Below are 26,360 nucleotides of genomic sequence, written 5' to 3'. Positions count from 1 at the left end.
GGCTTGGTATTGTAAAAGAGTAGTTTAGATATTGCAAATGGATTGTTGGCAAGTTTTTTTTTTTAACTTTACTTTCCCCTCCCACCTGAACAGGCAAATCTGGATTAAATAAGGGTTAAATACACACTGGTGTTTTGAAGCTTTGGATGCTGTGAAAAATTGCATGCATCCCACCATAAACACTGGCAGTACCCTCAGTGTATCTTACTTCTGAGTGCATGTGCTTAGCGTAGCATAACACATTTTCACAATAGAGTTTTGAAAGGACCTCTGAACTTCACTTGGGGTATGTGTGCAGTATGTGGGTGTTGTCAATTCAGCACAGCAACCAGATGACAAATCAAATGTTGCCTTGACCTGTAGCAGCCAATGTAGGCTTGACTTTAGAGTTACAGACTCATTTAAGCAAGAGGTGATTTAAATGTAAGGGGGTGTGTGGGGAATATCAAGGTACTAAAACAAACAAACTTGAGATCTAGTGTTACATGTGACTATGTCTATGAACAGACAGATAAAAGCAGTATCATTAGCATTGCAGGCCAATTTAAGCCTTTACAAAGGAGAATGTTGAATGCTGTTGATGTGGGAGAAAGCAGAAGACCTGCTTTTAAATCGAAGAAATCACAGAAAACGCAAATACGGATTTAAGCGTTACTGGTGAAAAAGAACTCCATCCTAGACTGATGTGCTCGCTCACCCCCAGCCACCCTGAGTTTGAAACGCGAAAACAGCTCGACCCCAACCTCCCCGACCCCCTTCGCCAGCTCCCAGCCAAAGTTCATGCCTTGCTCGGCGTGGGGCGTGGGGGGGGGGTTGACGGACGGACTCATCCCTGAGCAGCTGTGCGTCCCAGCTGTGGACTCCATTTCCCAGGCTTCCTCCCTGCCCTAATGTATTCCGTTCTCAGGCCGGCTCTGTGCCTGTGTGTGTGAGTGAGTGAGAGAGAGTGTGTGTGTTTGAGAGCGAGAGCGAGCGTGAGTGTGTGTGAGTGAGAGAGAGCAGCTAGGAGTCCCTGGGAGAGTGGAGGCTCATTCACTGATTAGAGGCAGCTTCGAGAGGCAGCGCTGCGCTCTCCTTGGCTCCCAGCAGCTGTGTCAGGCTCCTGCTCACTCCCATGCTGGCTGAAGGCGCTTGCACACACGCGCCGGGCTTAGCACGTCCGGCTCTCCTCCCCGCGCAGCAACAGCCCAGGCTCTCGCTCTCCGCAGCCTGACATCAAAGGGGGACGCCACCTCTCGAGGAATTTTCACGGTGAGTAGCGGGAGATCCCAGGGGTGCCTGCGAGGATGCCAGGGGTGTTTGGTGCATTGTTTGTGTGCGTGCGTGTTTGTGCCTAAACGTATGTGTCGATCTAACTTTCCAACAGGGGATCTCCGGGGTTTCGATTCTGTTCTCTGCCCTCGTACTTTCCTTCCCCCCTTTCTTCTTCTTCTTTTACTTCTCTTGCAAATGCGGGCGCCGATGTTTCGAAAACTCAAACTTTCTAAACCAAGTTTGCCTCTCCATTTTTTTTCTCTACGCCCAGCTCCTGGGCGCAAAATTCCCACGGAAGAAGATGCACATCGGGGTCCAGGGGTGGGGATGCTGAAAAGCGCGCACGCGGGGGTGGGGTGGGGGTGGAATCTTAATGAGTGTGTTTTTTAAAAAAACAACAAAAATCTGATCAATATGGTGCCCCCTCCCCTTTTAGGGGTAGGTAGCTGTGTTCCCGGGACTCTCCTCCTCCTCCTGCTGCTGTTTATTTTACTGGGGAGGGGGTGGGAAGCAGGCAACACGGGGAGGGGGCTGGGTGGGATCAGGTGCCGGGGGAAGAAGCCTGCAAAACGCAGCCGAAAACCGCGCGGCTCCAATTAGCGCAAACATTTAGTTTTAAAAAGGAGAAAGAGAAGAGCGGGGTCGGGGTCGGGAGAAGAGATCCCTGTGCAAGCCCGGGAGATACTTCCCGGCTTTCCTTCGCGTGTCCCACGGTCTTTGGCTGAAATAGCGCAGTTTCCCCAAACAATACCCAAGACTCGGGGTGGGGGTGGGTGGGGGTGGAGAGAACCTTCGTCGAAAGGAACAAGCCTGCTAGTCTCCCTCTGACACAACCTAGGTAGATATTATTTTTGCACAAAACTCAAAATGTTTAAAAATCCAGCATTTGCCCTGTGCGTAGAAAGCACCGCACAGAGTCAGGATCGTCTTCCCCCCATCAGCTTTCAGTTTTACTACGGAGCGGGCGCACATGTGAACTTTGAGTATTAGAAATTACATAACCGCAATTAAGGCGTATTTTCCGCCTTTTCTCTCTCTCTCCCTTTTGTCCCAAGTTCCTTTTCGCTGCCGCGATGGTTGCGCACGTGAAATGCTTGCAGTTTGGAGGAAAGGTTGAAGTTCGGACAAACAAGTCTCCCTCCTTCAAAGTCTCCTGCATTTTTATCTCCGAAATGCAAAACAATTTTTAAAAATTGGTCGTTTGTTGTATGTTTGCAATTATTCTCCTGCAATGAATAGCATAGCAAAAGCGATGTTGTGTTGTAGGGTCAACACCAGTGCAAGCGAGCAAATAGAGAACCCGGCTGGAAACCCGGTTGGCGAGAGGAAGGGGAAGGAAATTGGAATATGCATGTTTAGCTGGGCTTCCTTAGCAAAACTTTCTTCACATTTTCAGCCCGAAGCCGAGGAATGGCCAGCTTTTAAAATGAAACAACAACAGCCGCTGCTGCAGCGGGGTAGGGAAGTTAGTACAGAGGTTGCAAGGAAGGGGAAATAATTCCTCACCTTGTAGATCGAAATACATAAAAAACATCTGCTTGGGCACAATGAAATCATTAGGCAATGTCCAGTTCAGGAGTTGCATTGAATGCTTTCGCCTTCCAGGCAGGAAACGTGCAGGGAAGGAATTGTTGCAATAAATTCAAACAGCACGAGGCATCCGCACATTTGATGAGCTTTGTTTAGTATTTTAAAAAGAAAACGATTCTTGAACAGACTGTAGGGGTGAAGGAAGATAGGTCTCTTCTCCCACTCCAACCGCCCCGGACATATTTCCTGGAAGGAATAAAAAAATAGATTCATTTCCGAAGTTGTGAAACCGATTTTGCAGTTGTTATTATTATTAATTTTTTTCTTTTGTTGATGCAGAGCATTTGGCGGGGGGGTGTTCAGTGAAAAAAGTGACCAGGCGTGGCCGAGCGGGCGTATTAGCGGGGAAATAGTTTCCGAATCCTGTATCTCTCCAATACACTTTCTGAAATATGTACCCACTTTTTTCCTTTTATATTCCCGATGTGGAGAGGACAGTGTGTATATAAAACATGGTTTGAAGTTGCAGTAAACCGACCGAGTTCTTTTCGTGCTCAGTTTAGGCAGCGGGAAAAGGACAAACACCTGTTTTGATTTGCAACTGCAGAAAGTGGGAGAAGGGAGAGTTAGTGCTCCTCCTATGAAATTTTCTGCTTTTGGTGGAAATTGGAGATTTCTGGAACAAAACTTTAAGATCCAAATCGATCAAGTATTATTCCTCTACCAGATAACTTAAGAGTTTGAATAGTTTAATTTTACACCCCCCCCCCCCCGCTTAACTGGGGAAGCGTTCGTTGTGCGTCCATCTCGTGCCCCTTTGCAGGGTCTTTCTGGGTCGGGGCTGGAGGATAAGATGAAGGCCCCACAATTTGCAGATCAGAACCTCCTTACTTTGTGTTGTTTACCGATGGTTAACAAACGCCTTTGGACGGCTTCGATTTCTGCAAGTTATTATTTTGCTTAACGAAAGAAGGATGCGTTTTGTTGGGGTAGGGTGGAAATCTATTATCTGTTTTAATACCTTGGCCCGTCCCCGTACTTGAATTTTATTTTCCTTGTTGTTTTTTGTTGTTGCAAGGCGGGGGGAGGCGGGGGGGGGGAGTCGCAAAGCGAATTGGGGAGAGGCGAGGTGGCCCCTTTGTTGTTGCGCCAAGGGGCCCGATTCACCATCGGTTTCATGTAAATGAATATATCTTCGTACTTTCCGAACTGGCATTTTGGACGCCGAAAAGGCAGTGGTGCCCTTATTCCGCCTGGCCCCCTATCCCGGCCACCGTCTCATAATCTAGTTTGGGGACACCCACAATTCCAAAACCATCACGATGTTTAATGACAAGGAATACAGACCTATAGATTTTCTTAATTCAACCCTGGGATCTCCTGCTTGTTCTTGTTCTCAATCTTGCATTTGTTTTCATTTACTAGGAGGAAATCCAGTGTAGTTCGAATAGATAATCCAGTTGCACACTTTAACTCTCCCCAACAGCTGGGATAGTTTTGTTTTATATTATCAGGATTTTCTAAGTAGGAATAAATTTCCAAATTCCTGCTTCTAAAATTATGTGATTACAAAGTCACAAGAGCCCAAACCTGTAGTTTCCAACTCTGTTTTTTCCTAACAGCTTGAACTCTTAAAGAAAAAGTTATTTCTTTCTCTCCACAAACTGCAGGGATTTTTTTTATTCTGTTATTTAAATTATTGGAATTGGGAAATAGCAGGAGGATCACAAAAATGCAACCTGTTTTAGTAGTATGGGATGTGTGGTTTTAATTAAGAATAGAAAAGTAATTTGTTACACAGAAACTCTGCCTTGTTTTTCTGGGTTCTGTATATTAATATAAAATTTATATTAATTAGCAAATGAGTTTTCCACCTGCAGCTTGTGACCAACTCTTTCTCCACTTGCATGATGGTTAGAAAGATGCATGGTGAATTCTGCATTATCTTAGCCTCTCTTCATTTTAGTAAGTTCTCCTCTGGGGTAATTAAAAATAACATTATAATAATTAATAAACAGAGCAACCCAAACCCAAGCTGTGCATAATATGTTAGATTTTGTTCTAAATTGTGGGTTTGTTTGTTTTTGTTATGGATAAAGGCTGAAGCTTTTAATTGGGATTCTCTTGGTCTTGCCGCTTCACTTTGAATTTAAGTAATCGGTGCAAATGGCGGGTGTTCTTGCAAGGAATCATGCTTATCCATAAAGCCAAGTGGTGATTTTGAAAATATAAGTAAACAATTTTTAAAAATTATTATTATTTGTGTGCTGATCTAACTCGGATACCCAGTGGACAGTTTATGTAGCTTCATAGATTTATCTCCACCCCCTTGGCCTCCTCCACTCCTTGTTTAGTTAATTTAACAAAGACTTTTTGCAATCTGTTTGGAGTTTGTCTGATGCCATGGAAAAGTATCTGCTGATTTATTTGGTTGCTTTTCGATTTCTGTCGCTAGACCGTCTTTTCTCTTCCTTTCAGCGAGGATGTCAGCTGTTATTACTTCCTATTGATCCCTTTGCAAAGTGAGAAGTGAACTAAAATTAATGTCAATTCCACTGCTTGGATCAATAGCTGGAGTTATTTTAATCTGGATTTGCACAGGGTGCTAAATTAAAAAAATCAGCATAGAGGCAGAAAAGTAACAGTTACTTACTTTGGCTGTGCCCGCTCCCTTCCAGTCACCCAAATGTTTCATCAGGCTGGTTATCCTGCAATCCATATTTTTTTAATTAAGCGGGTCAGTTAGTTTTCTTATTTTGGGTTCCATATTTAAAAACCAATGACATTTTGACATTGGGAGTGTATTATCTATAGATTTTCATAATGACTGGCCTTGCCGCAGCCTCATCTGTACATGCTCCTAATGATGGTGGTGATAGGGGATAATCGTGTGGGGGCAAAGAGATGGAAAAGAAGGTAAGAGACAAGGAGAAAATGGGGGAGAAAAGGATGCAGGAGTTTAAAAAAAAATAAACTTGGCTTGGTGCAATATCGTAATATGTTGATTTATTCTCTATGTAATGAAGTTTGCGAACGAATAGGGCGATTGGAGTGATTCACAGTATTCTACAAGGAGTGTCAAGTGTGGCTTCCAGATTACTAATTTATGAAATACATTTAACGTAATGAGGTGACAGTGGAAGTAAAAATAGAAAAGCAGGCACAGAGGCATTAGTAGTGTGCTCTCACACCCCTCCTTTATTTAAATCCTAGAAAGGCTATGGTTTCCCCTTAGTCCCATGGGTCAATTCAGATATTAATAGTGTATTTATGTATTTATCTGGGTAGGGTGTTCCCCTCCTTTTAAAAATAATTAAAAATGAGCATTCAGGTCTCCTAGCTCCTGCTTCACCTTCACCTACTATTGCAGTTTTTTTTTGTTTTAAATTTGTTTGCTTGCTTTTCTATGGCAAATCAGCTATGCAGAAAACAGTGCAGAAGGTAACTCGGAAAGAAGGCCGACCAGATTCCCTGTGGCATCTTTTTGTCCATGGCTAGAACTTGACGGAAAGTTATTTAAAATTTGGAAGAAACTAAAGCCTTGTTAATGTGAGGTCTATAATCTGGTGATTTAGCACTGATCTGTATCAGGAAGGGAGCCAAATGAGGAAGAGGCGAGATGATGCCCTCTCATCTTCACACTTAATAACAGTCACTGAGCGTCTGGATACAGAATGGGAGAAAAGGAAATGTTACTGCTGGACAGCATGAAAGGCGCAGTCAGGATTCCACAGAGTTTGTTAACCTAGCCTTGCTCATTCACAGAATACAAAAGCCACTCCATTAGAAAAGAGACTCTTTCAGTAAGTTTTATTTGCTATGTCTGACCTTGTGGATCTAACAGGCACATTTTGTAACAGCTTTTTTATTATATGATTTTTTTGTGGCCTTTTGAGTGCCGCAAGGCTAGCACATTGTTTTAAAGTAACAGTTCTCTTACATTCAAGTGCATTGTGGCATTCTGAATGGTTGGCAGTGGAAGCTTAAAAAGTGGGGGGGATTCTAGGTTGAAGAGGAGAGAATGTGATTTTGATTTCAACTCTAAAAAGGGTGAGAGGGAAAGTTAATTTTATTATTTATACATACATGTAAATGTAAATATTTGTACTGATACTTTGCGAGTGGGGATACTTTGCGAGTGGGGATAATATGTTACACACTTAGAATTTGTAAGTAATTTCAAGGAAAAGCAAGCCTAGACATTTTGTTAACATTTTTCTCTAAATGCTAATGGCATATCCAGGACAGTTTACAAATCTACTTAAGCATGAGCGCATTAGGAAGTAAAATTACTGATCCGTTTTGTGCTGTCCTCAACCTAAAAGGCAGATGCTTGCAAGAGATCATATGGCACTGGCACCTATTATGATTTTAAATATTGTCAGAGACGCCAAGCACTTTATTGATGAAGTTGCTGCTGCTTTCCTAAAAGCACACAAACACCACATGGAACAATTCAGAGAAATGTATAAGAGAGGCATGTTTATGCTCACATGCACCATTGAATATAAAGTGAAATCTATAACTTGTATGTATATCTGCACAGATAGATATTCACATGGGCCTCTAAAATAGAAAAGAGATACGGTTTCTACATTATTTTTTCATTAATGGGCTGTGCAGATACGTGCAGAAATGTTTGTTTGTAAATTGTGAATAACTTATCAATATTTTTTTAATAGTAATTACTTTCTTTAGACATAAGAACCTAAAATTGTCACCACTCATTTTCACAGTCCAATATTTTCCCCCATATGTTTGTCTGTAAGGAATCGGGTCATTTGTCTTTCATTTGCCCATTAAAGATTGTTTTCATTCCACATAGCCCTTATTCAGAGCATTCAGTCCCCACAAACCACTCATTCCTTAATCTGAACATGCACTAGTTTTCTTGCCCTTCTCACAGTAGGAGGTGAGGTCAGAGCGAGTTGCACTACCTGCATGAACCACAGAGTAGTGTTGGTGTGTGGGAAAGTGCCCCATTTTATCTACTTTTAGTGGGGATCTTCTCTTGACTTCAAAGTTTGGTGCTAAAGCTGGTAGCAGGAGAAAGACTTGTGCTGACACACCCTTAGAGGGAGTTAGAGACCCTTCTAGTTATTTGTGAACTTGCCTGAAAGAGAACACATGGAGGTTTGGTTATTTGCTCATACAATTTTCTTGTTAGATTCATGATAGGTACATGATAGGACAGTTGTCCAGGTTTGAATGGCAATTAACTATTTCCTCCCCATTTCCCTTCTTTTTCTCCACAGCTTTGGAACAGTGATGAAACTCCAGTGAGACCCCCCAGCTCTCCACCCAGACGTTGCTTTGTTTTCCATCCAGGGAAGACCATTTTCCTTGCGGCCCTGTCAAGGAAAGAGACTCCGATGGACTTACACCGGGCAGCCTTCAAGATGGAAAACTCCTCCTACCTTCCCAATCCTCTGGCATCTCCAGCCCTGATGGTTCTCGCTTCTACCGCTGAAGCAAGCCGCGATGCTTCCATCCCTTGCCAGCAGCCAAGGCCCTTTGGCGTTCCAGTATCTGTGGACAAGGATGTGCACATCCCATTCACTAATGGCTCCTATACTTTTGCCTCCATGTATCACCGACAAGGTGGTGTGCCAGGAGCATTCACCAACCGTGATTTTCCACCTTCCTTGCTGCATCTGCACCCCCAGTTTGCTCCCCCCAATCTGGACTGCACCCCAATCAGCATGCTGAACCACAGTGGCGTTGGGGCCTTCCGCCCCTTTGCCTCCACTGAGGACAGGGAGAGTTACCAGTCAGCTTTTACACCTGCCAAGCGTCTGAAGAACTGCCATGACACTGACTCTCCCCACCTTCGCTTCTCAGACGCTGATGGCAAGGAGTATGAGTTTGGAGCCCAGCTCCCATCTGGCTCCCCCGGCTCCCTCAAAGTCGATGACACGGGGAAAAAGATCTTCGCTGTCTCTGGCCTCATTTCGGACCGGGAGACCTCATCCAGTCCCGAGGACCGAAATGATAGATGTAAGTACCTCAACTTTGCTTAGCCGGGGCAGGAAAATGTCCAACAGCTGTGTTTTGCAATGCTAGGAGGCGTCATAATACTTGTGCTCTTGTTTTTTTCTTTAAACATATAATGATGGATTGCAGAGGGAGGGGGATTGAAGGGAATCTATGCAAGGAAGCTGTTATTCTCATACTAGATTGGGATGCTGAGTCACAGAAAAATGACCAACATTCCAGAAATGGGAGGGAAACTCTATGTTGAGAATGCATTGGAGGTCGTCTCCCTGTAGTTACCGAGGAACATTTGTTCCAGAGCACTTGCCTATTCCATGATTGTTGCCCAACTGTCTTGTTAAACTCCCTTCCCGCCCCAACCCTTTCCCTCACATATTTGTCTCCGGTTGTAATCAGTGCACCATTATTTGCTCCCCTGATCAGTGTAAAGGCATTATTATTGGATGTTTAGCGTAAGCTAACTTAAGCCCTTTCATCAAAGCAGAGAAAGAAAGAGAGCTGGTGATGCTCTAGACGAGGAGATCACCCTGCCCCAATAACTCTTAAATGGCCAGAGATGTTTCCTGCAGTTCCTTCTGCAAATTCAGAAGTGATATTATTTTTTGGCAGGCCAGGAGCCAAGCTGAAGCCAGCCTGTATAATATTTGTTTTGGGAGCAACGCCTGTTGCAGCATTCCTCTCCCACGGCTCACCCCCTTTGTCATTAAGTGCCATGAGCTCCCCACCTAAGAAGTGGAAGATAAGGCAGTATTTGGCTTATGATGGTCTGCTCCAAATTCAAATGCACAGCTTAGATGTTGAGCTGGGATTCCCCCCCTTCTTTTGTTCGTTCTTGTGGGACCTTGCCCCCTCCCGCTTATTTTCCTGGGGGGGGGGGCGTGTGCAGGGGGGGCATGGAAGAATAAGCATTTATTTATTTATTTTAAAAAAACTTCTACGTAGCTTCCCAGTTACCCCTTGGATACCATTTTTCTCCTCCTCCTTTATGATGCCGAGGAGAGTAATAGAGACGTTGTTGCGCTCTCTCCCCTGTCGGTGCTGCTTCCTCGGGCTGTCTCCTTGAATTAGGCACTGTGTTAACTTCCCAGTGCTACGAGGCATCTGCCGAAAGCCTGCGTACCTTGTCAATAAAAGTCACCATAAAATCAACCTGCCTTGTAAATCCATCGCTCTTTGGTTTTGAAATATGCCATGAGTGTGTCTTTTATGTCAACGTTTGTAAGTGTGGAATGATTCCCTCTTGAAGACAGAAGCTACATGTTGCACTACAGATGTGTGCGCTCTCTTTTGCCCTAGAGCAGCTTAAGCTGTGTGAGAAGAACTACTTGCATGTGCTTTTTGGTCTTTGATACCTGTGTGCAACAGCTAAGTGTATGTGTGTGTGAAGTAGGGAAAACATTAATAAAAGGACGAAAGAAGAGATGTATCATGTTCTCAATTATATGTATAAACTCCATATGAATATAAAACTCGCTCAGATCATGCACACTGGAAGATAAAAATAGTGTAAAAAGCTGGCTTGCCAATTAAATATGTCTAGAGCGTATTGAAGATTGCATGTTGCTAACCCCCTGTCAAAAACTAGTATAAAATACCTTATATTAATAATTTGCTAATATTTAGAAAGAGGATATGACGATGGGCACATCTGTGTTTACATGTACTCACACACATTGTCTATCTTCCTCTGTTCAGAAAGGACGTATCTTCCTTTCACTGACTTTGTTGATAGGAGTACTGATGAATTCCCAGATAGTAAATAGATGAACCTCATTAAATATGCCATCTAACGGGGGGGGGGCCTTAAGTTTTAGAAACACACATTGAAAGTTGGAATAAAATCTGTGCAGATGGTTTGAAAGGTGTCAAGATGCAGAACATTTTTCTTCCTTGATTATCCGTTTGTTGCCATAAAAACATATAAATTATTTTGAATTCATAAAGCTCTCATGGGAGCAAAGCAAAAAATGACTTTCTACCCAATAGGCTAGGTAAAGTGCATATTAATGGAGACTTACCAGGTTTAGTTCTAGTCCCGAATATTGCCTCTCATCTAGTTAAAACTTTATTTTAACAGGCAACGGTTTTAGAGGCATTTTATTGAAACTTAGTGCATGCGTGTGAGCGAGAGAGCATTGTTGCAGCTACTTACGACCTTCACATACCCTTGGCATGTTTAGATATTATTTCATAGGATATATATTTGTGGACATTTCAGTATTTTGGAGAAGAGGGGGGTGTATGTTCCATGTATGAAAGGTTATTTGTTGATAGTTGATAGAATGTGTCTGAGGGATGAAATAGCTTTCTAGTGACACCACAGCTCGGAACAAAATTAGAGATATTTGCATGTATGTAAATGTGTCCTTATGGGCTTTTATAAATACCTGGTCATTGACCCCTAAAAAGCTGTCTCCGTTTTCTTGCGCAAACAGTATATACAAACCTTTCCTGTGAAACAAGGATTCTTTTCACCACCACCCTAACATACATTGCAGATATAGACAGGCTGGTCGGCAAAAGTGTATTGATGGAGGCAGTAAAAGCCATCAGATCAGCAAACCCTTTATGCCTCCAATAGACACCCTACAGAATTGCCGGACTGTACTGTTTATTTGTATTCTCCCAAATACTGCAATGGAATCATACCACATGACGGGTGAATAACTTTAATTGCAACACATAACGTTCCTTGTGCCGCCACCAACAGACTAAATTCCATTTTTTGTTTGTGTCTTGTAATTTCAAAGTTGGATTTCTCACTAACTGGTTTATTTGATTTTAAGAAGGGGAATGCTACACAGGGGGTTTGCAGGGTGTGTTTTTGTTTGTTTGATTAAAAAAAAACACCACCTAAAGACAATGCTGTCCAAGGCGTTCTACAATATAAATAACAGGGCTTGATGAAGGAGATGTGTGGCTTTGTAGAAAAATAGATGTGGGAATCTCATTGTATTAATTAGATACTAAGTGATACTTTGCGTATTTATATTCCCATGAGGCTACAATCTTATCTCTGTTAATTAGTGTTGTAAATTTGGATTGATTCTCATACCCTCTTGAAAGTCGTTTAGGATTTACTTTGGTATAATAGAGTTTTGGGTTCTGGCTCCAGAATATGTTCTGAGGTTTCACGAAATAGCCTAGTTTACGGGGTTGAACTTCAGATTTCAGTTTGGATTCAGCACTTTACCAGTGCACAATTGTACCCCAAGTCAAGGGCAGAAGTTAACGAGTGTATCATATGCCTTTAACATATGTTTGCTAATTATTATTTTGGAATCTGCTTCCTGGAGAGAGGCCCGTAGTACCTTAGCAAGTATACTTCTTTCCTCTGGATCCTTATGGTTCCAAGAATGTTGGAGTCCAGAGGAGCTGGGCATGATCCTAGGAGGGTTTGTTAAGGCAAATGTTTTGTCCAGATAGCTCTGTTTAGATGTTCATTGAGCATGCTAATGACATTACACTGCATTTATGTTGCACAGGCATCTACAGACACATTCCATGGGGTTCTTCAGACAAACGTGTCCTCATTAGTGTGGAGGTTTCCAGCTGGAGTGGATATAAATGCATCCCTGTATGACAGATATCTATAACTCTCCTTTTAAAAACCCTCTTTATTATTTGGCTTCTAAAATAAATTGTCCTGACTGCTCCCCACAGACTAGTTGCCGCAGTGTTTCCTCTCAGCAGAGGGAACTGGCAGAAAGGTCCACAGCAGCACCTGGATCATGCAGAACAATTTTTTTCCCCTGCTGGGCAAAACCACTTGGTTGTTGCAGTTCTCTTCCCTCTGTTCATTTTGGGGAACGCCAGAATGCATTTTCTCCTATATCCCTAGAATTACTTGCAATCTCTGGCCTTAATTTTGAGTCTACAAATGATGTTTACCGTAGTTCTGTTTGAGTCACTTTTATTCTTTATTGCAGCTATTTCAAAGTTTAGCCTGTTGCAGAAGAATATTTCTGGACCTTGCTTTCCACATAATATGGAACATAGTAATTCTTTCTCTCTTTAGTTTGAAGAATCATATTTCCAGAGCCTCTTCTTGGCTCTTTGGTTCTTTCTAGCAATTTAGTACCAAGTGCCCCTGTAATGAAGCATGTAAACAAATGGCCAATCTAGGAGAGCAGGACAGGGAATAAGGCACCATCGACTTCTTCATACTTCATTATTTTCTCACAATTTTGCGTCACAGTAGGGAGTGAACTTCTTGTTTGTCCTCAGAGTTTGGGCGGCTTTTGAAAATCACTTCAGTAACTTGTAGCTTTGAAACTAATGAATGGAAACATCTGAGAGCAAATCAAAGCACTGTTCTGTTTAAATGCCAAACAGGAATTAATAATAATATATCAATTCCTGGTTTTTCTTTTCTCTTAGCATATTATACAACCAACTCAAGCTTCGCTTTAGCTCTGGCTCCTTCAGCAGAGCACGTGTTGTCCAGCTGTTTGCATACTAGGGCCTATACTAAGGGAGGGATATGTATTTTAATTATTCCATGTGCAATTTGTAGACATGATGTTTGATTAGGTTTTTTATTTGTTTGTTTACTGCTATATACTGCTATATCTTCAAGCCTTTCCTGTAAAATGTTTTAACTACATTAAATTAGGGGCTAGAAGGAAAACCATGTTGTGAATAGCTATTTGGGATTAGGATTACTTTCAAACATAGTGAAAACAGCTATGTTTCTAAAGAGTTTGCGTGTTTGCATGTTTGTATGAGGGAGGATATTACAGGTGAGTTTTAAATGAGTGAAAACTGGATTGTGAATACAGAAAAGGCCGTCCTGACAGGTCAGCTTTTGATGTCAGTTATGCCAGTTAAAACTCATGGATTTCAGTAGCACCGTTCCAGATTTGTACTGGATTTCAGTAGAATTGTTCCAGATATGTACTGGTTTGTCATACCTCGGACTTCAGTGGAGCCCACAGCCAACCTCTTTCCTACACCTTTATTTCTGCATTTTGCCTTCAGTTTTCCCTTTCTCCCCCTCAGCAAACTGTTGCCGTGACTCCTTGTCATGTCCTTCTCTTTTAGTTGTATTGTTGGAATAAAGAAATGTTTGGGCCGTTAAAGTGGCGGAGAGCTGGGTGTGAGCTGCTCCAGTTCTGCCGGCTGCAGGACCATCTGGCCCTGGCTCGCATCCGCTGGTCTCCAGCTTCTCTTTCTCTTTATGTTAGCTAGGGCTATCTTGCACACTTGGAATGCCTAATCACCATGGTGAGAGGATGGGCCTTGCTGCCTGCCCCTTCCCGTCAATTGTCATGCAGAACCGATCGGGACAAGCGTTTTCTTTGCGGCAGTCAGTCGCTTGCCCGTCTTTGCCTGGCTCTTGGCAGAAGGACGGCTTTTAATTGATCATTTGTGGGGGAGGGCTGGGGTTGTTTGAGCCTCTCAGATGTTTCCCCACACAGTCTCTACCACCCGGCCAGATTTCTCATTTGTTGGGAAATGTTAGTGATTTAGCTTTTCCTTCGTCTTCCTTTTGGACTCCTGCTTGTTGCTGTTTTATGGGGAACTCTGAGGGCTTGTAACTGTGACTCCAAGGAGCACTGAGCAAGATATAAATGTTGTGTTTATCTATCCACAACTGGGAAGGGGGCACATATGGGCACTAAATGTTTATTGTCCTTCTTTCCACTGTGTGTTCATGTTTGTATTTGCATGAACGCTTATGGATTTATTATCTGTGGACAGGGCGAACTCTTAATCTATTTTGCTTCATGAACAAATCCAACCCTTTTCACCAATCCTAAAAACATGCCCCCAAATCTGGTGGTTGAATCCTGTAGAGATTTGATTAAATGCTGAACTTGACAGAGTTTTCTGTTAGAAGAAGATTATATATATATATATATATATATATATATATATATATATATATATATATTCTTTTTGGGATTACGGAGCACTGGAAGTGAGGGATAACCTGTGCTGATTTTTGAGGCTTGTGCTTTTTTGTGTAATCTTTAATGCCACAGTTTCTTTTAAGTATAAAAGAAGAACTGATGACCTCCAGCGCTAGTCAGCCAAGGCAGCCCTGCAGTTAGGCAGAGTGGGCGACTTGCCTCAGACAGCTGTTTTTTGAGTACAGTGCAGCAAACTTCTCAGTTGATGGTGAGGAGAGGGAACTATTTTGATTTTTTGCATCAGGTAGCAAATTGTATTGGGGTGATGGGGTGGTTTTATTTATTTTTAAAATATTATTTCAAACTGCAGATTTTGTCGTAGGTTATGTGCCATTTGCCCCTGAAATTTAAGAGCATTCAAACAGGTATTTATACCAATAAACAAATATTTGGCTGCAGTACAGAATATATCTCTTCAGCTATATGTTTGAATTTACACTTAGTTACTGCTATTAAAATAAAATGAGCTAGTGAATGACATGGAAGCCATTCATCTTGGAACCCTCTTCCTGCTTCGTATTTTTATTTAATAGCATGTACATTTTGCAGCACAGTCCTATTCAGAAGTTAGCCCCACTGGCTCCAATGGGCCTTACTCCCAAATTAAGCCAGTACTGTATAGGATTGCAGCCTCTGTCACCTTAAGCAAACATCCATGGTAATTACAAGGTTTTCTCTCGATTCATTTATCCCTAAAGACTATTGGTAAATGTAAAACTATAAAATCTGTGTAAAAGTTAGTTAGAATAAATAAAACAGAGATCCTTTTGAGAAGATCAGTTAACAATGCAGTAAATGCACACTTGTTACTTAATCGTTGCAGGGTGACTAGATACCTTTCCTCAAGGAAGCATTTCTGTTGCGGGAATATCACATTTTGCCAGCATTTAAATGCAGTTTTGTCACAGGGAAATCATCCTGCTCTCCTCATGTAGTGTATCTGTGGCGATGGTGAATTTTATGTGAAATGGGATTGCGGTATTGCTTGATATTTATTGGACAGAGCTGATGACATTCGTAGTGGGGAGTGTCGCAGTTTCCAGACCCATTTGAAAACATAAACAAAGAGCAGCAGAACAATACTTGCATAGTAAGTCTGTCACCCATCTCTTAAGTGAACACAAAATATGCTACTGGTAGATGTAGTTGCTGTATCATTATGGATAAAATTTCACATTAAAAAAAAAAGTGAGATAGCTAGCAGAGCACTATTCTATCCATAAATGAGGGGCTGTTTGCCTATTATGGTTGCCACATAGATACCACATAGATACCACATAGTGAACTATTTGTGTGCAGTGGCTTGCCAGGTAGGTTTGGTGAATTTTAGTACCACGAGCATCTGAGGTCTGCATTGGGGTAGTGAAAAGTCACCAAGTCCTCATAGTGAGCCATGGATAGTCCACTCTTTGGTAATAGCTGTCATTCAGTGATAAGAAAACAATAATGATACGGTTTCTTTATATAGCAACCCCTTTCTATATTCTGTTAACAAAATAGAATGTAAAATGTGAACATTGCCTTGGGTGCCTCATGGCAGGGTATAATGTATAAATATTAGGAATAACAAATAAATAACAGATGTATGCAGAAGACTTAAGTTAAATAGTTGTTTCCCGATGGCTGGCTATCCCTGCTCTGCACACCTAGTGCGAGGAAGTGTGAGACAATAAAGAGATGAAGCAACATTTTATTTAGGAAGACTGCTAATGCCGCAATCCTGTGCACACCTACTTGGGAGTAAGAGCTACATTGGTATATATGTACAGGACCATGGTGTAAGGTTGTTTGAGACTAAAGGTGTAAAGCTATTATTTTTCTATTAATGTTCCTGTGGAAAGCAGGGGGTGTTTTTTTCTTACCTCAAATTTCACAATCTCTTGTCTACTTCCATGTTTGTATGTATCATAGCTAATGAACTTTGCCCTCACCATATTATTCAGAAGAGAAAAGTCACTTGAAGGTTTTACAACTGGATTTTTTGTTGTTGAAAACCCTGGTGATGACATCATTTCTTCAGTGTGAAATTGCATCATTACAGTTGTGTACTTACTGTGAAAGAAAAGTGTGTGTCAGATGGATCGGCCCTGGATGTTAAGTTTAACTAATCACTGTAACACATGTAATTCACAGAGATTTCAGTCGATGAACATCTTACTCTGGCGTATTCCTATAGACTGCAATAGAACTTCATTGAGAATATGCTGGTGTAAGTAGTTTGTGGATTGTTATAATTACATATTTCAGGTTAAGAGCAAGTTTGGTTCTCCTCCTCCTCCTGAATACTGAAGTATTTACCGTGCTGTGGGCTAGTGTTGATAGCTGCTGCTTCATGAGCCGAATACTTTACTCAACAAGAGTTTAATGATGTTAATTTGGCATCTTTATCAGATCTTTTAAAATGTATAAACAGTTTGCAGCCTCTGCTCCTCAAGCCTTGTAGTCAGTGATTTAGATAACATTTGCTTTTATATTGGACCTGCAGCAGTGCCTATAACCTGAAGCTGGGGAAAGGCCCAGGGCATTTGGGACATGATGTGACAAGGACTAAGTATGCTTCTGCAAGAGGTGTGCATATATGTGATAACGATGTACACATTGACACATATGAGGCACATTAAAATATTTAGAATGCTAATGTTTTTAGAAATGACCTTCTCACCATTTTCTACTGCAGTAGAAGATCCCACCCTCAGAAGACCTCTGATGTGATGTTTATTCATGGCAAAAAAGACAAGTGGCAGCTCTTGATGCGCTGTGTTAACAAGCATGACAATTTGCAGGAGAAATGCATGCATACCAGATAATTTGCATTAAATAGTTACATTTCTAGGCACCCAGTCTTTTGAATTAAAAATGGGTAATATTCAAGTAGGTTTTACTCAGAGTAGACCCATTGAAATTAATGAACATAGCTAAATGTGGAATGCCCTCCTATCAGATGTCAAGTAAATAAACAACTATCTGACTTTTGGAAGACTTCTGAAGGCAGCCCTGTTTAGGGACGTTTTTAATGACTGATGTTTTAAGGTATTTTAAATATTTTGTTGGAAGCCACTCAGAGTGGCTGGGGAAACCCAGCCAGATGGGCGGGGTATAAATAATAATTATCATTATTTTTATTTTTATTAAATTAATTTCAAAAGGCCTCCTCTGAATAAAAGTTAGTTGAATAATATCTGGTGTATTTCAACATCTCATGTAATATTAACTATATTTGCAAAATGTTAATGAAACCAAGACAAAAGCCTGCTCTCCATGCCATTTTGAATGTGTCATTAAAGGTTTTCTGCTGGGCATTATGTAATGGTCTTTCATAGTTTAGGCTGCTCCCATTTACTAACCTGTCAGTGGCCTTTTCGTGCTCCCTTTTATAGGAGCTGATAAGAGTCTAGAACCAAATAAAGCAGGGTTGCTTGTGGCCTCCAATGAGCTTTAATTCCTCAAAGCAAGGAGGTGCAGAGGCCATGTTCCTGATGATTGATAGTTTGTGAGGATGGCGAAGACCGGATAATTTATTTGGTATTGTGCTGCATCTTCTCCTTTCTCCTGTTACAGGAGCACACAGCTGGTTACTGAGATGGGACACTTCCATCTCAGGTCCTCATCTATGGGGCAGGAGGAAGCATTGGCAGTAGTGATGTTGTGTATAGGTCAACTATTTGCCTATCTTTTTACTGCTGTTTTCTCCTGTTACTGCTGGGCAGGAAGACAACCTGTAGCTGTGTGCTTGAGATGGAAGCTACATAACTTCTTCTTGTCTCAAGGTACTGGCTTTGAGGTGCTTCATTTTCCAGTAGGAGATGACTGGCAATGAAGCAAATGTCAGGAGCAGAGTTGCCAGTCAGGGACTGTAGCATATACCAGTGTTTCTCAACCAGTGTGCCTCCAGATGTTTTGGGACTACAACTCCCATCATTCCTGACCACTGGTCTTGCTAGCTAGGGATGATGGGAGTTGTAGTCCCAAAACATCTGGAGGCACACTGGTTGAGAAACACTGGCATATACTACTCGATATTCTAGAAGCACAGATTTCTAATGTGCGTTTGTCTTTTCCCTTATTCTCATTGCATTCGACCATTTGAAACTGTTCCAATATAGAAGTACTAGATTTTATTGCTGCCAAAGTCAGGTTGTGCACAACCCAGTATAAGTCAGACGGCCAGAGATAACATGAGGTAACAACCCTTCCATTTGCAAGGGGAAATGACAAGTAACAACTGGTTGGTTAAAACTTATATCTCATCTACATCAGATTTGGTCATTGCCTGTTAAAGAGGATAAACATTTATGAATGATAAATATGGTTTCTGTTTTTATTGCTTCAATATCTGCATTTGTTAGCACCTTTCCCCCTTCATTTGAATACATTCAATTTTCAGTCTGAAATTTGGGGAAATGCTATTTTCTCTTGCCTTACCTGAGCCCCTATGCAGCTCTGTGGAATGGTCATTTCCTTCTTATGTACGCTTCTAAGTTGTATAGAAGGATCAAGACTAGTATTGTTTTGACTGCTTATGCTCTGTTGGGCTTTGTCCAGGCTTTCCAGGATAGTGTAGGGTATCCTCTCAAGTTTTCATTTCTGTTTTGAAAGATAAAGCTGAGAAAGGAAGAAAACATGGAGGCCCCTTTTTTGTTTACCAGTCACTGTACAAAGCAGATGCTGACAGTGATAATAATGTTTACTTGCATTTGTTATAACTAGGACTGGAAATACTTTGCATACATCAGTTTTTTATAAAACTTCCACCCTGCACAGAGTTGGTTTTATTTTCTGTTTGTAAAAATATTTCTGTGCACTGGGATCAAACTTTCTAGGTACCCAGGCAACAGGTTCCTGCTCACAACTCAAAGGAAGCAGCAAAAACAGGCAGACTGTGGTATTTCTTTATACTTTACATGATTTCTGCAGATTTAATGGCTGTTGGATGATTTCATGGCTTAACATGAAGTTCCCTGGACATAGCACTGTACTAGATGGTTCACTGATCTGCTCCCATTTATGGTATATGGAAGGAAGAAAGCAGTTGTGTTTTGCCTCGTTGCAGAAATTGTCTGATTAAATACAGTACAGACTGTGGCAACTCAAAGCACTTTGCTTTCTAAGAAACTAGCCAATTAGGCTATAGCTAAAATTGATTCCTGTTTGGAAAGAGTAGATTAATTTATCAAATGGTAAGGTCATTTCAAGTTTAGGGTTGGAAGTGAAAGACGTTTCTATGGTTTTACAAGTTAGAAGATGATCCACAAAGGCTGTAGTAGTTATGGAGTAGTTTTGAATGCAGGGGGAAAAAACTGAAACAAAGGAAGCAGACGCAAGAGACATTTTTGCTGGGGTAATGCTGGAAGCTGTGAGGAATCCACTGCATTCCTGGAGGCAAAGCGAAGAATCCAGTTTCCTTCCTATACCGTAAAATCTCTTTTTCGCCTTTAAAAGAAAACCTTGAAACAACAAGAGTGGCTGCCTTAGCTTCCTTCCTGACACACCCAACCATGTGATGCTTCTGTATATTCTTGCTTTAATCATGGCTGACTGATTAACAGACCAATTGTACCTGATCAAAAGGTGAAATAGGCAGTTAACCCTTCTGTCTAATTTAAGTGGGTTACTTTCTGCTTTGCTTGCCTTTAGCCTAACATGTAGCACAACTTATGCCTCTGTTCAGAAGAAATTCCTGTTTATACTTCTGCTATGACCCTCTGCTCCTGAGAGTCAATAAGAAGTGGCTTGTATAGATTTGGTTTGTGCTGTTTGTTTGGGTTCAGTTTTTCTTTTTCTTCTTAATACTCTAACTAGCAAAGGATTTTAATACTATCTCCTTCTCTTCTTTGTACATGATGCAATTTAGGTCCTGATAAAAAAGCAACAATCCCTTGCATAGAAACCTGTTGTCGTGGTGCTCACTTTTCTCTGCAACAGCAACATAAGAATTCTCTCTTCCAGCTCTTTCAGCCAAACAACATATCTCCTCAAACCAATAATTATTACATTGGATGAATGCAGTTGTTCACAAGAATAAACACCTATTTAATAGAATCAATCATAGAGTTGGAAAGAATCCTAAGGATCATCTAGTCCAGCCCCCTGCAATGCAGGCATATGCAGCTGTTCCTTAATGGGGAATCAAACCTTTGACCTTGGGTTTCTCAAGTTGTATCTTTGTGGTTCCATACAATTGTTTATAATATGTGGATAGAGATGTTCTTCTGGGTGGGATGGGGAGTGGTGAATATGTGTGACTGTATAGATGAATTGAAGTGGTGTGTGTATTTGTGTGTGAAAGAGAGGGGAATGTGAGAGAGTTGACTGGCCCTGCCCACCATTGGCATGCTCCCCAAAGATTAAAGGTAAAGGGACCCCTGACCATTAGGTCCAGTCGTGACCGACTCTGGGGTTGCGGCCTTCATCTCGCGTTATTGGCCGAGGGAGCCGGCGTACAGCTTCCAGGTCATGTGGCCAGCATGACTAAGCTACTTCTGGCGAACCAGAGCAGCACACAGAAATGCCGTTTACCTTCCCGCAGGAGCGGTACCAATTTATCTACTTGCACTTTGACGTGCTTTCAAACTGCTAGGTTGGCAGGACCCTCAGGGAAATGCAGCCCTTTGGGTGGGGAATGTTCCCCAGTCTTGATCTAGTGCTTCACTTCTGTTCTATCACCTTTTCTCTCTATCTGACCAAAGCAGGCATGATGCGGAAGAGCCACTATGGGATTTTTGTGTGAGTTAATTTTAAAGCAGCCATAGTGTTGATCAGAGTAGTAGTGTTTGGTAGGATGAGGTGTTCAGCCTTTTCCCTCCATGCAGTTTTTCTGCTCTAAACTCCCTCCACCTGTCCCCTACTACCACCATTATAGGGAAAAAATTAATTAGGGAAATGGTATTAATTAGGGAAATGGTATGGAGAAAAAAGTTTAAAAAAAAAAAACCTTCACTGCTATCATAGCTCCAATAAAAATCAGGACACTGAAACACACACTTTAAAATAAACTTTGGGAGATCTACTTGTAGATCTCCTGTGTCACATCTATTCTGGTCCTAAGCTTGCTATGCTAGCTGTGGTACTTCATCTTTTCTTGGTGAAAAATGATAAAACTTTGATCCTTCTTGAAATTTGGGAAATATGCAAGTTTGGGCATCTTACAATAATTGGTAAGGCCTTTCCCCCAACAATGTCAATTATGCAAGTATCTCCTCCTGTTAAAAGAAATTATTTCCTCCTTCCTTTTTTTTGTATTGTGCAGGTCATAATTTCATAGATCAGAGTTGGGAATTACTCTTTCATTCTTAAAAATTACCTTGGTGGACCACATGATGGAGCAGGAAACACTTCTGGTCATGACCCAAAACAGCACTATACAGATGCACATTTATTGCTTTTGTGGATTGAAATCTTGTGGTGTTTATCATTACGTTTTAGTATTTATCATTACTGACTACCTTTAACTTGAGCTATCCAAGCAGTAACAAAGTGCCCTTATTTTTTTGAGTGGTGTCCAGTGATGCCTCACCTGCATCATGAGAACTTGAATGATGACAGCAAGAGCCAGAAGAAATAGAATTCAACTAAGGGCTGAAGAATTTAGGAACAAAGGAAGCAGCCTTATACTGTACTAGATAAAATTGCCCATCTACCTCAGTAGTCTCTTCTGGCTGGCAGCACCTTTCAGTCAGGAGTCTTTCACATTCCCTGTTTCCCTGATCCTTATAGATGTGGCTGTTGAAACTGTTTCTGCTGTGAATTCTCCAAAGCAGCTCTATGGGGGTCTAAAGCCTCTTCTAAGTTCTCAGCAGCTGGCAAAATATTTATTTTTTTGTACTTACAAATATCCTAATTTGAGACGGTGTAGGATGTTCAGAGCAAGGTGGAAATGTTTTCACTTACGGTAACTGTTTCATGTTGCAAGATATTTCATTCTCCATCATGCCAGCGTGTGGGTGTCTAACATTCTGGGCTTGTACAATTTTCTTACTGCGATCAACCCTGTAGTTTGACAATGATTTTTCCAACAGGTAAGTCACAAGAGGCTTAGCAGTTTCTTTCTCTTCAGGAGGGACACTATTGCTTTGTGATTTTCCAGAAGTCTCTGAAATGTGTCTACAATGTCCAATGGTGAGTGGAGCATTCAGAAGGATATATGATTAAAAAAAATCCATGGAAGCAGGGACTTTGATAAATCTGCAAGCAAGTTGTCTAAGATTCAGACTTCTTTTCTGTCATGATAAATAATCTCAAAGGCACAAAACATGTTTCCAGATAGCACTGGTTGTCTGTCTGAAGAGGGGTATATAGGTAAGATTTAGCAGAGCACAGCTTATTGTACTAAACACCTGCTTTCAATAAAATATTGGGTAACTTTCTTTCTCTTCTAAGTGAATGTCTGTGCATCTGTTTTTTCCCTGAGCTCTATGTGTAGATTATATATAGTTTGTCACTAAATATTGTAAAACATTTTCTGAAATGCAAATTTTAAAATGATAAAAAGGCAACTGTGGTAGGTGGTGGGATAGAATCTCAAGTACCTAATAGGCTTATCCCTAACATATAGGTGGGCTTTGCTATACCTAAATCACTGCTTTCTGACCCTTATTCAGCTTACTCTTGCAGCCATCAAAGAAAGGAGACTCTATAATTTCCTTAGGTTACTTTTTTATCCCTTATCTGTTACAGGAGATGTTTCCTAATATCTTATCTACTTGATCTAAATTCTCCATCACCACCGGTAGAGTTTTGGAATCACCTGTTGGTATTGATCTGTAGCCTAGGAACCACACATTTGTAGCTCTCTTTCTTTATTTTCTTCTAGGTTTGTATCTTGCCTTATTGCTGAGGTGTCAAGCTAGCAAACAAAAAAAAATATTAAAAACAACCAGGAGAAATAAAAACAGATGCCATCAAAAGGACAAAAGGACACTTTAGATTGTGCTGCACACCTAAAAGAGTATAATGCCAGCAGTTGATGAACATAACATGAGAACAAGGTTGAAAGTTTGAGTCCCACCCCAGAAAAGACCCCGTCTCCTTTCTGGTAGATATGGACTGAACTTCATGTGTCAGAAGCACTTGGACAGGCAGGCTTGCATAGGAGATCACATACTCAGATTCTAGGCCGATCAAGGCTTTAAATGCCCAAACCATCATGTTGAATTGTACTTGGAAGCAGACTAGTAGACAATAGCATAGTACTTTACTTATTTAATTTCTAGTCTGTCCTTCATCTGGTAGGATCACAGTGTGGTATACAAAATTCATTTTAAAATGACAATGAACCTAATATTAAAAATAAACCAATGAATGGAACCAAATGGTTAAAACAACAATTCAGTGACTATATTTCTGCAGCAAACCGAACATTTCAGTTTCAGCTAGTATCATCAAACAGCTCAACTCAATATCCTTCCATGTTTGTCCCAGCCTAGGTGCAAAGGTAAGTTTCAAGGCAATGATGGAGTCTCACAAACAAAAGATGCCATACATGCCTCCAAGGGGAAGGGAGTTGCATATTCATAGTGAATGTTGCCAGTTAACAATTTGGCCATCACATTTTCCCCATCTGTGCATGTGAGCTAGACTCACCTTGCTCCACAACATAAGCTGTGGTGTGGGAAATAGCCATTGTTGGTGACAGCTACTTGATAAAGTCTGAGAACAGGGGGAAGCATGCCATTGGGCTATGGTTCTGAAGGGAGCCATGCTCTAGATTACATTTCAGGAGCTACTCCTAGGCATTCTCAGTAGCACTGCCCATTCCTGCCAGCTGCTCCCCCCTCTTTCCTTTGAGCATGGTCAGTCAAGCATGCTAATTTTCCTGCAGAAGTGTTGTCATAATTAGGCAGCTTGTCTGAGGGTTTAGTGGTACTTAACCAGATGTGAAAAGGCTGGTCCCCTGGTCCTGGCTTGCTCACAGGAGCTTTTGCCAGATGCCTTGTCACTGATGTTCATGCTGCCCGTAATGGGCTGCCAAGCTCCCTTTCCCACTGCTTGACTCTCCTTTTATGCTAAGCATTCATTTGAAAACTTTGTCCACAACCCTCTTATTTGGTTGCCTTCTTAATAAATTTGAAACAACTTGAAAACAGGCCTGTGTGAGGAGGTTGGAAATCCCTTTACAAAGCAGGAGAGAAATTTAGGTGGGAATAATGATAGAAGCACGCTTTTGCTAATAGAGAACTGCTTTCATAGAGCAGTATATGAAAGTATATGAGGCAGGGTCATAGCTCTGTGGTAGAGCATCTGCTTTGTGGCCAGAAGCACCCAGGTTCAAAGTCTAGCACAGGGGTCAGCAAACTTTTTCAGCAGGGGGCCGGTCCACTGTCCCTCAGACCTTGTGGGGTGCCGGGTTATATTTTGAAAAAAAAATGAACTAATTCCTATGCCGCACAAATAACCGAGAGACTCATTTTAAATAAAAGGACACATTCTACTCATGTAAAAACACCAGACAGGCCCCACAAATAACCCAGAGATGCTTTTAAATAATAGGACACATTCTACTCATGTAAAAACATGCTGATTCCCGGACCTTCCGGGGGCCAGATTTAGAAGGTGATTGGGCCGCATCCGGCCCCCGAGCCTTAGTTTGGGGACCCCTGGTCTAGTATCTCCATGTAGGTCTGGGAGTGTTCCCTATCTGAAACCCTGGAGAGCTGCTTTTCAGACAGACCCACATTTCCTTCTGGGCAACCTTGTGGCGGGTGGGACCAGAGGCAAAAGTGGGTAGAGCAACACCCACCCACCCGTATCCTCCACCCAAGCAAACATGAGGCATTATAGTAGTCCACGGATATTCTGCCCAGCCAGAACCTTTCAAGGAGGCCACAGAGCAGGGCTGGTGAGGGGGTGTGGCTTTGGGACAGAGGGCGTGGCTGAGGAGGAACTATAACCTGAGGAGAAACTCAATATCCAGATAGAGAGGCATTTGGCTCCTTGGCCTGAGCAGAGGAGGATTTAGGTCAGCCCTACTGGTTCCTCCGCACTGGGCACTGAGCCTAGGGGGTTCTGAAGGGCATTGCAACTATGACTTAATAAAAAATGGAAGGTGAGAGGTGGGGGGCACTGAATTTTGACCTTGCACCGGGCTCTGCTGAAAGATTGAAAGAGCAAAGTCTGCCCCTGGCCTGAGGTTCCCCACCCCTAGTGTTAAGCAGTCTTTAGTTAGTCAGGTTGGCTCATATTTTCATACCAAGTGAGCCGCAAGAGTACTTCGGCACAGAAGTCACGAGCCACACACTGCCTTGTCATGCTGGGGTGGGAGAAGTGTGGCCAAAATTAGACACACACACCTCCACCCTTGCATTGCCTTCCCAAAGCCAGGAAAATGCTAACTAGACTTTAGAATGGAGGGGGGAGGACTCTAGGACCCTGTCAGAGCTCTCATGCCTCCTTCCCAAAGCCCATCTCCTCCATTATCCTGCTTTGGGAAGGTGGCACAAGTTGCTGAGGGATGCGTGTGGCCCTTGGACCATGCATTGGACCACCCAGAGCTAGATGGACCAAGGGTCTGACTCTGTAGAAGGCTGCATACCCATTACTATTTACTGTGGCTCCAGTGTGCTCCCACCATTGGTCTTTGAAGCCAACTGCACCTGATGTTGGCCACAATCTATGTGTATCCTCTCTGTAGTACGGGGAGGGGGGACACCCACAACTTGGCTTTGTTTTAAG

The 26,360-nt window shown here is 41.9% G+C and overlaps 1 protein-coding gene across 6 annotated transcripts in view; it reads left to right on the top strand.

Moving 5' to 3' along the window:
- Positions 1 to 1,000: 1,000 nt before the first annotated feature.
- Positions 1,001 to 26,360, top strand: part of RNF220 (ring finger protein 220) — a 318,359-nt gene continuing 292,999 nt past the window's right edge. For 3 of the 6 annotated variants that reach the window (XM_035121692.2, XM_035121689.2, XM_035121688.2), the window contains exons 1-2: positions 1,003 to 1,251; positions 8,040 to 8,781. In XM_035121692.2, the coding sequence (XP_034977583.1) occupies positions 8,157 to 8,781 (625 nt within the window). In that variant the 5' untranslated portion in view covers positions 1,003 to 1,251; positions 8,040 to 8,156. Of the gene's footprint in view, positions 1,252 to 8,039; positions 8,782 to 26,360 lie in introns of all 6 variants that reach the window. The other 3 variants (XM_035121690.2, XM_035121686.2, XM_060276958.1) reach the window with 3 other exon arrangements.

This window comes from Zootoca vivipara, chromosome 7 (genome assembly GCF_963506605.1).
Source record: "Zootoca vivipara chromosome 7, rZooViv1.1, whole genome shotgun sequence".
NCBI classification, from domain to species: Eukaryota; Metazoa; Chordata; class Lepidosauria; order Squamata; family Lacertidae; genus Zootoca; species Zootoca vivipara.
This window is presented reverse-complemented; position numbering and strand designations above follow the sequence as displayed.